Source organism: Lottia gigantea (assembly GCF_000327385.1).
Source record: "Lottia gigantea unplaced genomic scaffold LOTGIsca_93, whole genome shotgun sequence".
NCBI classification, from domain to species: Eukaryota; Metazoa; Mollusca; class Gastropoda; family Lottiidae; genus Lottia; species Lottia gigantea.
The window spans coordinates 724226-742006 of record NW_008711042.1 but is presented as its reverse complement, the minus strand read 5'-3'; the positions used below and the strand labels follow the sequence as shown (position 1 = coordinate 742006).

Genomic DNA, 17781 nt, shown 5'->3' with positions numbered 1-17781 from the left:
AAAATGAACGAACTGTTTCGTCCTGAAGCGGGTTGTGATCTGGTAAGCGTCGAAATTAAGAATGCTTAAGCATACCGCAAAAAATATCATAAAAACATGAAATTAAACGATAACAAAAGTTTGCATTGGGAATTAGACTAACCTCTGTGATTTCAAATCGTCTTAACTATGTCATCACAACTTTTATATTTTCCCACCAGTAACTTGATTTTTTTACGTAAAGTAAATATTTTGAATTTAACCACGATGAGATGATTCATAGTAGAAAATGTAACCTTTGCCGATGACATCACTATTTGAGTTTTACTTTATTTTTGTTCAGAATGAACGCCTCCTAAACAATTATAATAGAGATACCAAAAATGAGCAAGGCAATTAAATGTAGATGGTCTCTGACAGCTATTGGTACAGATGTCAGCTGGTGTAGATACAGAAAAAATAGTCCCTGTTAAATGGGGACTTTCCGCATTGCCGCAGGTGCGGGGTTTTTAAACCTATTTAGATGCCTCGGATCTGCATAAACAAGGCATATTTAGAAATGTGAATATTTTTGTAGTTCAGTCATGCCTTTTTTTACGAAACTTACCTCGCATCGGCTATTCAATAATGCGTGCGCAGTCAGAAGATGAAAGATCACGTGATACTAACAAACGAAAGTAATGGTCCAACACCTATGTAGAGTCATCGTAAAGGTAATGTAATATCGTGTTAGAAATTTTCTTCATCTTCGGAGTTGTGGAAAATCCCCATTTAACATGGCCTATTTTTCATTTTTTGACATTTTTAAAGACCAGAGTATACTCAGTTTTAGTTAACTTTGAACAGGGGGTAACGACAAAGATGTCTATTTTTTGCAATAAAAGTTTATGGGAATACACAAAGAAAAGTTGACACACAGCAATCAAAAATAGATATAAAAATACATGTTTATTACAATTCGAATATTTTCATGCTGTGCATCGCGGGGGTCAAGACGGACATTGATCACGTGATAGTATTGATTGCAAGGTCGTTCTGTTGGTCTACGTTCAGTCCGTCACGTTTACAACACGGCGGTTTAAAGTCGGATTACATTTTTACAGACGGGGATTAAGAAAAGTCAATAAAAAAGTGGAAAATTACCGAAAGTGAATTATTTTAGTTGTACTAAATACTTTTACTTTGTATTGTTATGGTGTTAATACCTGTTGTATGGAAAGCTATTTCCACCAAATACACAGTATGGACTATATATCCAGTTGTAGAAATCAAGCAGGCTACACAGCCAAGATCTGTCTTGACAAATCCAGAAAAAGTTAAAACTAGCTAAAGGCCTGGGCCTCCGTATTATTTTATTGAACCAACCAGCTAGCAGATTGTTTGACACGATAGCTTGGTATGCTCTAGTCCCATTCTAACCACAGACACCTGTCATTGTACCAAGCAATCTGCTAGCTAGTTGGACACGATAGCTTGGTATGCTCTAGTCCCATTCTAACCACAAACAACTGTCATTGTACCAAGAAATCTGCTAGCTAGTTAGACACGATAGCTTGGTATGCTCTAGTCCCATTCTAACCACAGAAAACTGTCATTGTACCAAGCAATATGCTAGCTAGTTAGACACGATAGTTTGGTATGTTCTAGTCCCATTCTAACCACAGACAACTGTCATTGTACCAAGCAATCTGCTAGTTAGTTAGACACGATAGTTTGGTATGTTCTAGTCCCATTCTAACCACAGAAAACTACCATTGTACCAAGCAATCTGCTAGTTAGTTAGACACGCTAGCTTGGTATGCTCTAGTCCCATTCTAACCACAGAAAACTGTCATTGTACCAAGCAATATGCTAGCTAGTTAGACACGATAGTTTGGTATGTTCTAGTCCCATTCTAACCACAGAAAACTACCATTGTACCAAGCAATCTGCTAGTTAGTTAGGCACGAGCGCTTGGTATGCTCTAGTCCCATTCTAACCACGCAGACACCTGTCATTGTACCAAACAATCTGCTAGCTAGTTAGACACGATAGTTTGGTATATTCTAGTCCCATTCCAACCGCAGAAAACTGTCATTGTACCAAACAATCTGCTAGCTAGTTAGACACGATAGCTTGGTATGCTCTAGTCCCATTCTAACCACGCAGACACCTGTCATTGTACCAAACAATCTGCTAGCTAGTTAGACACGATAGTTTGGTATATTCTAGTCCCATTCCAACCACAGAAAACTACCATTGTACCAAGCAATCTGCTAGTTAGTTAGACACGATAGCTTGGTATGCTCTAGTCCCATTCTAACCACGCAGACACCTGTCATTGTACCAAACAATCTGCTAGCTAGTTAGACACGATAGTTTGGTATATTCTAGTCCAATTCTAACCACAGAAAACTGTCATTGTACCAAGCAATCTGTAAGCTAGTTTGACATGATATTTCGTTTCAAGAAAATGCTTTCACCATAATTTGTCCTGCGTTTTTTATCTGGAAAATGGAAAGATGGTCGAATGATGTATTGCTAATTAGTTTTCTGATATATTGGCGTATAAAGCCGTCCATAAAACGAGAATATGCGGAAAAGTTTAAATTTTAAAACGAATAAAAGCACGGAAAAGAAATATATACAATGCAGTCACGAGATAGATTCATTATTCAAAATGAAAACAAATAACACACATCAAAACAAAGTTTTTAATTCTCTTTTTTAAAATCTGAAAAATGCAAAAAAATAGAACTAGTGTGTACCAGGAAGAGTAGAAGGAGGTCAAAGTTCAGGTACGTGAGAGGAAAGAGTTTTTCTATTATTTACAAACAAAGCTGACCTCGAGCCAGAAACCTACAGACCCAAACAGACGTGACCGAAATAATCTCTCCTATTTTCACATTTTTTCTACTTTTTGTACATTTTTGATGCAATGCTTTATCAGCCAAGGTATCGATAATCCCGTACCATGCATCGTCTATTCGAAAAATGTTGCTTTGAGCACCTCCGCCCATTTAACGTTTCTGTGGCCCCTGCCCGACCCCCTAAAATTCTGATCTATAGAAACGACTCAGCCACGCCAACAATCGCTGGGTTTAGTCGACCTGAAGCACCGGCGACTAAAACATGAATCATGTGAAGAAAGCAATTTCCTTTTAAATCCAGGGTTGGAGAACTCGGAGACAAAAACATGTTTTCCTAGCCTAGTTTCTTTCTATGACATACATAACTGTTTAAGTTTCAAATTTCCATAGAATTAAATTGTCAATAAGAATATTTAATGAACAACAAACAAGTATACTATCGGCCTTGGCTTCATTTGATAGATATAATTAATGACCGGAAATATAGACTTACATACTGTTTTGTTTTATAACTGTTACTGAAAACAGCATTTTGCATCCTGTTTTACAGGCTAAAGCTGAGCTGATTAAGTGTATGTTACATCCTGTTTTACAGGCTACAGCTGAGCTGATTAAGTGTATGTTACATCCTGTTTTACAGGCTACAGCTGAGCCGATGAAATTGTATTTTGCATCCTGTTTTACAGGCGACAGTTGTTCTGATGAAATGGAATGGTATATTACATCCTGTTTTACAGGCTACAGTTGTTCTGATGAAATGAAATGGTATTTTACATCCTGTTTTACAAGCTATAGTTGTTCTGATGAAATGAAATGGTATTCTACATCCTGTTTTACAGGCTACAGCTGAGCTGATGAAATGGCATTTTACATCCTGTTTTACAGACTACATTTTTGTTCTGCTAGTCCAAATCAACAAGATCTTGAAAACCATTCAACGTAACCTTGGTTGGTACATTATATAACATATCTAGACTGTATGTTTACAAGTAACATAGTACTGCTCCTACATAACATTGATCAATACCTATTAATGAAGGCCCTAAGAGAATAACTTGTTTACAACAAGATCCTTCTCTTTCCATTTCTCTCCCCTTTTTTATTAATGAAAATGTCAGGAGTTTCTCGAAGCGATTTAGAACTATTAAAACAACTAATTGATTTAAAATTCAACTAGGCGGTATATATTCACTTAGAAGTCGTTTAAAGGCTGAAAACCTTGATTAGTTAATATCGCTAAAAACATGTTTGTTTGGCCTATTTTGTATCAATATCAATATATCATTATTGTCAACAATTATTTCATATTAGCACTATAAGGAATCTTTAGTCTCTGATAGCTAACTATTCTTTGATAGCTAATTTACTTCGAAACATTATTGGGACAGTGGTTTAGATACCATAGCGACTAGAAGAACAGTCCCCAGCCACAGAAAAAAATATAAAATTTAAAAAGAAGTCAATAACCAGACTAATCTCCAAGACTCTCAACTCTAATCTAATTTACTAGAGCTGATTACATCCTGCCGGCAATTGATACAGACGTAAACACTCATTAGGACAGAGAGTTAAGAAATGGGGGCTAGTGTTCCCATTTTCGGACATGAAGAGCCGAGAATGAAACAAAACCATCAAACAGAAGAAGTCAATATTAAATTTGTCACCTTAAGATGTCATGGTCACTAGGTCGAAGGCGGACAACGACCTCATTACCGGAAGGATTAAAAATATTTGTCACCAATGTGTTGAATTTGGCCATTTTGTTTTAAACCACCGATTAACAAAGTATTTAACAAGCCAAATTTCAAGCTTGTTTTATTGTTTTGTGGTAACAATATAAAGGCAGTAGGCAAATATAGTTTTATATCCTGCTTTTCTGTTCCAGGTTGGGCAAATGATGATAGGCAAAGATACACGATATGATATGCCACTTCAGTTAGGGTCTAACGACAGCCCTGTTGTCAAGTTATTCTTTTGACCTAACTCTATGACGTCTGCTTTAATTTCTACCCTCTCCTGTGCTGGCATTTTGTGACGCGGTGTTTATCATGTTAGGACAAAAGACCCTAACTGAGGTGGTTATATTAGAAATAAAAGTTAATAAAAACGAAACGAAAGTTTGATCTAATTTTAATTAGACGGTGCAATGGTAAATGGAACCACGACTTTCTTGAAACTGTTGCACTACCTAACATTGCATTAATTCCTTTAGAGTTTCCCACTTCCTCTTTCCTTAATTCTGATTTCTATCAAGAATGTAGAAGTTTTGAATTAATTTTCTTTAATCTAATTTTATAGCAATCCAATCTCCCGAATAATCAAAGTTTTAAAAGACTTCACTTCCGACTTCTATTCAGTACGTATATTTCGAGAAGTTTATTGGAATTTTATTTCTCGTAAAAACGCTTTTTTCCGAGTATTATTGTATTGAAATTGAATTGAAAAGGCTTAAAAGTTATTCAACTGTTTTAATGGTTTCTGTGCGACTAGGTCACTAGGTAAAGAGAGGTCATCATCTGCATTCAACTTTCTGTTTCATTTCTTTTCTTTTTATCACGTTTTAACTTAATATTACCCATATTTTAAATTTTTATTCTGAGATTTACAGTGACCATTTACAAAGATTATTTTATAATTCTTAAAGCCTTATATCAGAGCCTATAGGCTCTCCTTATATATATAAATATAGGGCTTTGATAATTCTGGGTGCGTGACGTCATCACTTAGTAACAAAGTGAAGCAACGTCAAATAGTGTCCACTTCCGTTTTGTTTCCTATCAGTTTTGTTGAAAGAAAATTTTTCATCTATGTATCTACTTGATCAAACTGAATTAGTTTTCAATGTGTAAAATAAAAACGAAGTGTAGGCCTACTAATTGTTAAGTAAACAGCTTAAACTAGGTTTGGTGCTGGGCCTCCTTAAAGACTCAATATTTTTAGTAGACCTAGGAAAAACATAATATTATTTATCTTCAATTGTAACCCTTTCTGAGTCTTCACATAAAATTTATTGTTGATTTGGAATAGATATAAATGGACACACACTTGAAAGATTGTGTATCATCTTACCACTCTATTACCTTACATTTGAAATCTTCAATAATTTAATTTTAAAATCGCGAAAGTCAATCGGTCTTAATGATCTAGGCTATCTATTTTAAGATAACTGAAAAGAATATTTGTCTGAGTAATTACAAGATGTATGAAAAAGCTATAACAGAATGTGTGTCAAAACAATAACAAAATGTATGTCACAGCAATAAATTATGAAACAGAATATAGACCAAGTTCGCTCTGATCTCTGAGCCAGATGGGCGAATGTACAGATTGTTAGGAAGTTGTTGGTCTATTCGACATAGATAAGGAGACGAATCGTGACTCGCTGAGAGCTGGAATGAGTCGTCTAAATTTTGATATTCCTAATATGGGTTTTATCAATCGTGACTTGATAACAGGGTCTGGCTTAAAATATCCCTTAAGACAAGCCACAGCTGATAGTTTCTCAGTTGAATCTTTAGAACCTTGGAGAAAAAAGTTCTTAATATAACACTATTCGACTACTAAAATGGGTGTCAGTCTCGTAGTTAAGTGAGGGGTCCGGAGGGTTAAAGGTAAACGACTCATATAGGTGTCAGGCCTATATCCCCTAGCCATTGGGAGCAGAAATATTTTGACCAATTACATTAAAAATGGCCTTTTATAGTGATACATACAGGGTTCATTTTTGGCCTGTATGAAGGGAAGTTTTGAGTATATTGGTTGTAGCTATTCCTTTCTATAATGAGTCGGTACCACCAAATTATTGTCACTCTATGTCGAGTGACATAGACCACCACCACCCCCAGGGCCGTAACTAGGGTCTTATTGCTATGATGCAAAATTTCTATTTTCTTTCATTTCAAGGCTTTTGGTAGACCACCTTTACCATAGACGTCAAATAAACGTATTTAGCGGATCTCATATTTATATTTTTTAATTTTTCATCATCTTTTATTTTATTTTTATTTTTCGGCATGAGGCATTTACGGCCCTCTAATCTTACGGCTATCTTCTCAACTGATAGGCATAATCGCTCATATTTAAGTGTTGTGGGAGATTTTTCACCTTCTCAACTGATAAGAAAGAATGGGGGTGTAATATACTCTAGATGAAGTGAGAACCTGACAGAAGGTGCCACACTAGTCTACTCTCGATAAAAATATAGCCTTGTCTTTTTTGTACTTCAAAATATTGTGATAATCACGCAATAAATAAATAAATAAATAAACACAGACTGGAGGCTTCTCATCGTTATGTCTTGTCAATGGTCACGATATATCGATAAAATTGCTGGCTGGCCCTGAAGTTCTTCTACTTAAAGTACATAATATTATGGTTTTACTTGAAATGAAAAACGTTTTAAAGTACATACAGATCAATAATGTCTCAGAATGTCTGGTAATCAGACCGAAATTTCTTTCCTAGAAATTTCTTGCTTGTTTTTTTTAAAAGGTTTCCCCATAGAGTCTCGTTTTCTGTGTATGAGTTGATTCCCTATAAACGCATGTAATACCACTACAGGACTTACACCACCAATTCCAGGTGAAATGACAAAGTTCAACATTCTATTGCTTTTTACATAAATCTGATGAAAACTTTCCAATATGTCGCATGAGCCTGACCAATACCAAATGTCTAATCAACGAATTCAATAGATGATAAACATGACAATTTGAGTTAGGTAAATGAAAAGGAGACATATGTCTGTACAGGGAACAACTACATCTATTTTCACCTTAATTCTTCCGCATCTAAATATCTTTATTGTCCAAAAATCTGACATTTGATATCAAATCCAATTCTAGTCCAAAAAAGACCTGCGAAAACGTAAAAGCGGAAGAAAAGGCGTGGTCTAAAATATCAAAGACTAAAGTCGCATGCAGTCATTGGTGCAGAATTGTTTTCGTGGTCTTAGTCCGTAAGGCCTGGCCTGAGCACCGTTGCCTGGCTTCACTTCACGTAGCCTACAGTGAGTTACATAAGGCCGGCCGATCACCTTGTTTGTAACATAATCTCCACGGATTTCAAGTCTTATGACTATATGTATCGATATATATCTATATATCAGATGACATCAATCAGACGACACGACCAGGTATATTGGTATATGATTGATCTTCGATTACATTAATATATCAACCAACTCGTAATCAAAATTCTTAAAATATCTTTACATAGATTCAAATATCCTAATCTCATGACGTCATTATCATGTGACAACAAAGGGCGTGCAAGCCACGCGCTTCGACTAGATAGGAACTGAATGGCACAAAGATAACAATTATCAATGACCTTGTTTGACCTACTATAGAGGTCACAAGGTCATGTATATCAATCTATATTTGTATATGTTATGTAAATACTACACTGCAGTGCATATTTTGATAAACATTATGAGGGTAATGGCATCAAGGACAGATTTCTTTTCATTTTTAGATAAAATTAAATATATTAACATATGTTTGAATTTTCTGTACTTTTTGAAACTTGTAAGAGTGCAACTTAATTAGCGATGCTGATAGCATTTCATTAGCATAACATTTCATTTTATTTCATTAGCATATCCTTTCATTAGCATAGCCTTACATTGGTACAGCATTTCATTAATATAACATTCCATTAGCATAGCATTTCGTTGGCTTGGAATTTAAAAAAAACAAATATAGCGTTTCAAGTTAGCCATAGATCAGACAGAGAACTACTCTTATTGAAAAATCATACGATCAGAAGGCAACTGATTTCATGTGATAAGGATAACTTATGCGCTTTTAGAGGAATTAATTTCCACTGTTTGTGGGGGGGCGGGGGGCATGGCCCAATGATCCACCCCCTAAATAATCACTGATCAGAGGGATAATTTCTTACATTGGTCGTCAAAAAAAGATTACCTAATGCAAATGCAAAAAATAGTGAATCGTTTATCACGCCATGACAAATATCCCCGGCCGTTTATTATACTGCATGTATACTGCACTATGACTGAGGTATCAAATATCATTGTTTTGATGCGTGTCTGTATCAAGAGAAATATTTCACAATTTTTGTATTTTGGACTTATGAATGATATTTAAATTATCTAGGGTTTGATCGGTCACAAGGGACAAAATAACTGAAAACATCAAAGCTATCTTTTACCCTTGTTTGTAAACAAACACTGAACTTTGTGTTATGATTGTCATCTATCGAGCCCCTACATGTAACCCGTACCAGTGGCCGAGTGATATTCTAAGGGTATACTTATCATCATATGACGATGAAGTATATATGTAATGTACCCACAACGCAGTCCCATTTCTTGAACCCTTGTGAAATTCTTGAAAGAGTTATGCAAGAAATAAATTCAGTACTTGATATCTAGAAGCAATATCAAAATGCTATGATGGAGCTAGTGGTCTAGAAAATATCACATGACCACACAGAACGATACAAGCATTTTGAGTAATTATCCAGACAGAATCACCGAATTTATAATAATAATAATAATTTGTATACAAGGATAAAGGTCACAAGGTACATGTTAAAGATTATACATTGAAAGGTTTGTATATGTAGGTTAGGGGCAGGTAATGCGACCTCCGTCAGTATCTTATATCGCAGAGATTTGTGAATGATTTGGTTGGATTATAAACTAGTGAATATAGCCAATGAGAGCCCTCGGAAAAATACTGATTTTGGCATAAGGCGTTTGCTCAACTTTGGGAGAATTCGAACCACCATCTCTAGTGAATTCTTGAATTCAACTTGCTAGCCATTTAGTTATTCCACTGCCACAAAAAGGCATCGTTTCAACCTAACACTGCCAGGAATTAGTCAAATGGATGAGCAATGTTGAAGTTCCATTTCCGAAAGCTAGGTCTCTACCAAGTTCAGTGACCGTCCTGATAACTACTATTAGAAGTAGGTCAACCACCTACGTCAAGAGAACGGAGTCATCTGCTTGAAAGTTGCTCCAGACCTACTAAACCTCGCTGATAAGACACACAAATAACACGATATTTAAAACAAGGGCATTTAGAGATACAACAGGGAAAAATACAAATAATTACATAAGATATTGTAATAATATGGAGTTTTAGGTCCTCCTTGGGGGTGTGGTATGGACACGATGGGTCCTCCCCATTTCTCAGAAAATAACAAAAAAATGACCACCCCAAATACCTTAAATGCCTGATGCAGTGAGTCTTCATCGGCAGTGTGGCCCCTATCCATCAAAACGCAGCTGTTCTGATAACTCACTATTGGAAACTGGAGATTCTGATTGGAGGATATGGTGTTACTGTCTTCAATGCGTAGAATACAAATGACCTTGTACGACAATTCTTGATATTAAAGAATGAAAACTTTACCAAAATATACAATATAGCGAAATATTTCAAGAAACGCCACTGAATTTTGATTTTCGAAATTGGAAACTGGAGATTCTGATTCTGACGCGGTATTTAGATAATTGCGAAATAAAGCTCTGATTTCATGGAAATCCTAGAAAATATTTCGTACAATCTCTTTAAATGGTTTCGGATTTAAAGGAGGTTTTTTTGTGTGCATCGGGGAGACTGATAGCATCAATAAGCACCATTCCAATTCTCAAACAGACATGTGGTTCCTGCAATTCCAATATTAGTAAGTGCTTGATGACGTCACTAATCGCTAAGGGCCTTATGTGATAAAGCATGAATAGTGACTTGTAGGTTTGGTGGAATTGTAAGAACCACAGGCGTCTGATTGAAAATTGGATTGCTGCAAATTGTTGCTATAGTATAAGTCATTCTGATACAGATACATTTTTAGAAAAACCTCTTTCAATCACTTTAAGGTTACAAAGAATTTTACGAAATACCTTTTCCTGAGTTATATTCAATTCATAAAAACTTCATCTATTGTAAGTATTATATACATATTATATTTCAAACATTGAAATTTGACTGCTTTACGGAAATACTTGTACTTCATATAACAATGAATGTTTTTAAATATAACTTCCCTCTTAGTTCAGTTCAAACCGGATGTACTGGTGTCTCATCCGGGTTCTTTCATCGTTAGGTGTAACAATCATCATGTGTACGTTTGTCTTCCTTATCGTCTGGCACGGATATTGACAATTTACCCAAAAAAATGTTTCTGACTTTGCCATACTAAACGTCTTATCTGAGTGATACAGGAATCGTTTTTTATATCAGATTATACAGGAATAATAGTCGGTTTAGGTGTAACAAACATCACGATATATATCTTTTTCTTCCTTTGATCAAGGAAATTTATAATTTGCACATAATGACACCTTGCTTTTCCAGCGCAGAAGATTCTGCTCATATTGGCACATAAATTTGTCATTCTGTCCATGTTATCTTGAATGATTAGGTTTTTCATATTTAAACATTTACCTGATGCGGGAATTGATACCTTCGGATTTGTAAACCCTGTCTGTTTTGCAGGTAAGATGGGCTGATATGGAAAAAGCGTCTAGTCGTTCGGATGGGACAATAAACCGAGGCCCCGTGTGCTGCAGACTGTGCACGTTAGTTGCCGCTGTCATGACAAAATTTCCCTCATCGCACCCTGCATGGCGTTGCCCGGCTTCATTAGCCCACATGGTACAGAAAAGTAGGTCGTAAAACTCCATTCTTTTCATTTCATGTATCTGAGGTTGCCAGAAAAACGCACTTTCCCCCTCTACCCCCCTACCCCCCACCTGTCAAGGAACCTTTCTGACGTGATATGTTTTTATTTGTTTATGAATATTTTGATAAAAAACAATTGATTTTTTTTTACGCCGTACTTCATACCTAAACATAAATGTATGGGCTAGATATAAATCTAACTGATTTAAAACGATCACTTAAGATAAAGGATTCCCTAAAAAATGAACAATAAAATTGTTACAATGACGTCATATATTTTTCAAGGACATTGTCGTGCACACCGCCTATTGTGTAAGAATTGCGACTTACAAAAAAACAGAGACAACAATAGATGTTACGACCCAATTGTTTTTTTACCTGTTTCAATGACCTGAAGTTATAACTTTATTACCTATACCTGGCTTGTTTACCTCTATAGTTAGATGAAAATACGTGTTAAAACACATTTCTGAATTGAAAATAATGAAAAATTGTTATCTGTATATAAGAAGATGACATTACTTGTTACAAATTAATTAAAACCAAGTAATAATGATCCAAACCGTAAAACGAATCTCGAAATTCAAAACAACATATCGGTGAAACCAACTTCATGGCAGATTTATCTGGATTTGTAATGTTCAACAGCCATATGCAGGTAAAAATACGAACGCAGCATTGTAAGAAATCGAGACAATTTGATCAAAGGATTATCTCGAGTCGTTCTGAAGATCTGTACCTCGTCTGTTCCTCATTGTATTTTCTACTGTATCGATAATGCCGCACCGGGCGCGATATCTCATCCATTCGTTTATTGTGTTTTCTACAGTATCGATAATCCCGCACCGGGCGCGATATCTCATCCGTTCGCTTATTGTATTTTCTACAGCATCGATAATCCCGCACTGGGCGCGATATCTTATCCATTCTTTCTTGTGTTTTCTACAGTATCGATAATCCCGCACCGGGCGCGATATCTCATCCATTCGTTTATTGTATTTTCTACAGTATCGATAATCCCGCACCGGACTCGGTATCTCATCCATTCGTTTATTGTGTTTTCTACTGTATCGATAATCCCGCACCTCGCGCGATATCTCATCCATTCGTTTATTGTATTTTCTACAGTATCGATAATCCCGCACCGGACTCGGTATCTCATCCATTCGTTTATTGTGTTTTCTACTGTATCGATAATGCCGCACCGGGCGCGATATCTCATCCATTCGTTTATTGTGTTTTCTACAGTATCGATAATCCCGCACCGGGCGCGATATCTCATCCATTCGTTTATTGTATTTTCTACAGTATCGATAATCCCGCACCGGACGCGGTACCTCATCCATTCGTTTATTGTGTTTTCTACTGTATCGATAATCCCGCACCTCGCGCGGTATCTCATCCATTCGTTTATTGTGTTTTCTACAGTATCGATAATCCCACACTGGACGCGGTATCTCATCCATTCGTTTATTGTGTTTTCTACAGTATCGATAATCCCACACCTCGCGCGATATCTCATCCATTCGTTTCTTGTGTTTTCTACAGTATCGATAATCCCGCACCTCGCGCGATATCTCATCCATTCGTTTCTTGTATTTTCTACAGTATCGATAATCCCGCACCGGACTCGGTATCTCATCCATTCGTTTATTGTATTTTCTACAGTATCGATAATCCCGCACCGGGCGCGATATCTCATCCATTCGTTTCTTGTATTTTCTACAGTATCAATAATCCCGCACTGGGTGCGATATCTCATCCATTCGTTTATTGTATTTTCTACAGTATCAATAATCCCGCACTGGGTGCGATATCTCATCCATTCGTTTCTTGTATTTTCTACAGTATCAATAATCCCGCACTGGGTGCGATATCTCATCCATTCGTTTCGTGTATTTACTACAGTATCGATAATCCCACACCGGGCGCGATATCTCATCCATTCGTTTATTGTGTTTTCTACAGTATCGATAATCCCGCACCGGGCGCGATATCTCATCCATTCGTTTCTTGTATTTTCTACAGTATCGATAATCCCGCACCGGGCGCGATATCTTATCCACTCGCTTATTGTATTTTCTACTGTATCGATAATCCTGCACCGGGCGCGATATCTTATCCATTCGCTAATTGAATTTTCTACTGTATCGATAATCCCGCATCGGGCGCGATCTTATCCATTCGCTTCTTGTACCGGACCCAGTACCTCGCGTATTCGTTCCTATACTTACTACGCGGTATTTATGAAAGTCAATGACACTTTGTAACCTAAGTGTACCGACAGCACACCTAAAACACATAAAATCACACTAGTAAATATTATGAAGTTTTTGACAATATTTTGATGAATTTTTTTTAATGATAAGTGACATTCGTTTAGTACAAGCCCCGAAGTGAGGGTACGGCTTGAACGGATCGACGTATACCTGCACCGTCTGGCACCCTCGACTCGGCGAAAACCATCTTCGTAACTGCGTATTACTATTTGACGGATTGCCTTATTCTGTGGTGCACACTCATCACATTATGTCCGATTCGTGAATTTGACTTATATCTGCACCATCTAGCACCCTTCAATCAAGAATAACGACAACGTGGTAACTGCGTGTAACCAGGTGTCTTGTTCCATCAACATAACGAAACAGGATGGACCATTGCTTTTAAATCGTGGCATATTAATCTTCATTAACATTGACTCCTTAATGAATGAAATCTTAAATCGTTGGATGGAAAGTTGACAAACCAAGTCGCACAGTTCACCTAGATGTTGCATGGTAAATGGTAAATGAAAAATACAATATGAAAAAATAAATACAGACCCGGTTACTGGGCGGGGGGCAGTAACCGAAAAAACCTCGAATAGACAACTAGTAATTTCGGCTGATGCTCTGGAGAACCCGAAATTTTCGATCAAACCAGCCTAACCCCTCACCCACGTCAATTCTGTCAACTTTGCTTTACTATCGGAGAGCCGCCATATAACTAAAATTGTTATTCGGTGCATTTTTTGAAATGAACAATAAACAAAACTTGAAAATTTCATCTTTTGATCTACGTTTCCGGTGCTTTTATGACAGTCTCTGAAGTAACGTTCCTTAAAACTAGATAGTAAACAACATGAGAACTGCTCATAAACTATTTACAGTTTGTCATAATTGTCAAAGTGCACATCTTTTCAAAACAAAATCTTTACACAGGTGCATAAAAATAAAACTGTAAAATATAAAGGTAACGTCATGTAAGGGTACATATTATATTTGAATATTGATATACAATATATAATATTGAAATTATATCATATTATTCAAACTAACTGCACAAACAATAATCTATCACTAGAGGTTAAGCCTGCACGCCTGTGTCTGTGCTTTCGTAACACTACTTAACCACAATGTTACAACTTAAAATTCTTAACTGTACTGTATGATATATGACCAAAGCGCCATAAAAACAAAACTGTAAAAATTGTATCCCCAATCCTCAATCCTCAACCCTTAATGTATGGCTTTATTTATGGGTAGGTATCTTTAATTGTTTTTTGAATAATGAAAATAAAAATTCCTACACGCCAAAATCGCGTCCAAAGCATGACAAAAAAAGTAAAAGTTGTATAGTATTGTACTCTTCAAACGAGTACACCATCAGGTGTTTCGAAAAGAGTAAACATAGCCTGCTTCTGGCCCGACACTAATAACAATGGTCAGATGGCCTTCTCTCATTTCAAAACTGTACTCTATATTATATTTAGCACTTGGTATTGATGGTCACAGCAAAGAGCACGGCCTTTGAAAATCAAACTGTACCGTATGATATATTTAGGAGTGCTAACAACTGCTAGTTCTTTTAAAACAAAACTGTACAGTATGATATATTTTGAATATAATAACAACTATGTTAAGTGCACCTCTCTCATTAGTATATTAGCAGTTGATATCAATTGCCACTGCAAAAAATCACTGTGCATTTTCTTTGAAATTCGAGCTGAGCCGTATGATATATTTAGAATTGGTAACAATGGTCAAAGTGCGAGTTCGCTCAAAAAAAAAAACTGTACACAATAGTATATTTAGCATATTGTTAGCGAGGTCAATAAATAGTGTACGTCCTGTGAAACGAAGATATTTTTAGAAGAAACAACAATGACCAAAGTAAAAACTGCACTCTATATTTAGAAGTGATAACAATGGTCAAAGTGCACGTCCTTTCAAAACAAAACTTCACTCAAAACTATATTTACCAGATAAGTAGAGTGCACTTGTTTTTAAAATAAAAGTCAAAAATAAAAACTGGACTGAATGACTGACAGGTCTTGTAAACTTGATTCTCCCATTCATAAAGAAAAGTACTCAGTAATCTGTATAGTATGCTGCGGGCAGTTCGTGATAATCTTAATAATTAATCTATCTTCTAATGAACTTTTCAAATTCAATAATTTAATCGATACACGACAATCCTAAATGTTAAATGAGAAACATTTCCAACACTATAGGCTACAGTGTAGGCCTATCGGCTATGTAGTGACCAGAGATAGAAAAAAAAAAAATTTATGGAAGGTTGGTTGATTGGTTGGTTGGTAGACGATGGGTTAACGTTCGCTTCCAGACCAACGGATGCTGATACCGCAAACTAGGTTGTAGTTGGTAGTCGTAGTAGTTGGAAGATGGATTGTTTCAAATTTGATGATTCTGTGCTGTTAGCTTGGTAGTTGATAATACTTTATGGAAGCCGGTTGCGGCCAATTGTACTCTTGACTATCGCACACGACGGAAAGAGTCGGAAAGAGCTAGGAACCGAGAAGGAGAGACGGGGGGAGAAAACAAAGGTACCAAGACATCTCATTAGAAAGCGAGAAGACGAGAAGTAAAATTGGCCACTGCCGGCTTCCATATCTAGGCTACTTTACATAACCCGGAAACGTAATAATGTTCTATTTATCACTCTCTATCGTATTGTTTACTTAAAAATTGTCACATTATTATTTGTTGGTTTGTTTAAAAAAGAATAATGAAATATTTCAGGAAATTTAATAGTTATTATTATACATTTTTACCTCTCGGGTGTCAATCTGAATCATTATATATCAAGATTGAAGCTATTCCATTGGTTGCTATCCATAATGACGTCATAATGACATTTCATTAATCAAACTCTAAACGAGGCTGTCAACGTGTGATGAATGACCTTTGAATTAATTTATTTATTAATACTAATGATACATTATATTTATTGTGTTCCGGATTCTTATTAAAGTTTATTCTTTCGCTTCCTGATTTCTAGCTGCAGGCAAATTTTTTATTTTTAGATACAAACAAATTGAAAGAATTCAAAGATGGAATATAAACCCTCGTTTTGTTAAGATAAATGGCCTACAGATTAAATATTTTCTTTTTCCATGAGCTATAGCCAGATCAACTACACAGGCATAAAGACCTTCGTGGGCGTTTACTTTCTGGCCCTCAAATTAGCCACTGATTGAGGTGAAGCCCTAAGGTACGAAACCCTATGAGGCGGGATGATGTCCCTTGAAACAATAGCATTTTACATCAAAATAAGATATTTCACAGAAATGAAAACCCCACCCCCTAAATACGCCAATAACTGTATTATAGGCTACATATTTCCTGTACTATAAGAGGTTTTATTTGTAAAACTTCATTAAAATTCCACCAATAAAACCATTATCGGATCATATTTCACATTTTACAGCTGATAATCTCTCAACTTTAGTTCAAACATCTACTACAGGCTTCAAGTTACATTTCAGTGTAATTGGGCCCATGGTGTTGGCGATAAATGGTTTGTGGGTGGAGCTTTAATACAATTTCAACAATGTGGGGGTGGGGTTTTAATTCAGATTTCAGATTTTAACCTTACTAATCTGTAATTACACTGATCAAGTTTCAACAATTTGCTCCACTTATACATCACAATGTTCACAATGTTGAAGGGATGGACGCCATTCGTTCGACCAACCTGAGACCCAGAAACTGGAATTTTTAGCTGAGCTAATCAGTAATAGTGTTCACAGCTTACAATCGAAATTAGAGCCTTCAAATCCATGTGTCCAGAATCATCCGCGTTAAAAAGACGACTTGTCTTTTCTTGAGATAGTTTAATGTATATTTGAAAGAATTATGCGATTTTCGTTCATTTGTTGTACTTCTAAAGACTATTTACATATTGAGCACCCAAATCAACCCCTCGACGGTGAACTGTGAACACTATTACTGATTAGCCTAGGTAAAAGAATTCCCGTTTCTGATTTGTCAAAAGAAATTTAAAAGGGAAATTGT

At 36.2% G+C, this 17781-nt stretch overlaps 1 protein-coding gene across 1 annotated transcript; it reads right to left on the bottom strand.

The window, feature by feature from the left end:
* Window positions 1-11703: 11703 nt before the first annotated feature.
* LOTGIDRAFT_170114 (hypothetical protein) lies at window positions 11704-13191 on the bottom strand (the record flags this gene model as incomplete). The annotated part of the gene is made up of 3 exons (XM_009068747.1): window positions 11704-11720; window positions 11904-11954; window positions 12225-13191. 3 exons carry the CDS (start codon window positions 13189-13191, stop codon window positions 11704-11706), a joined length of 1035 nt encoding a protein of 344 aa, XP_009066995.1.
* Window positions 13192-17781: the final 4590 nt, after the last annotated feature.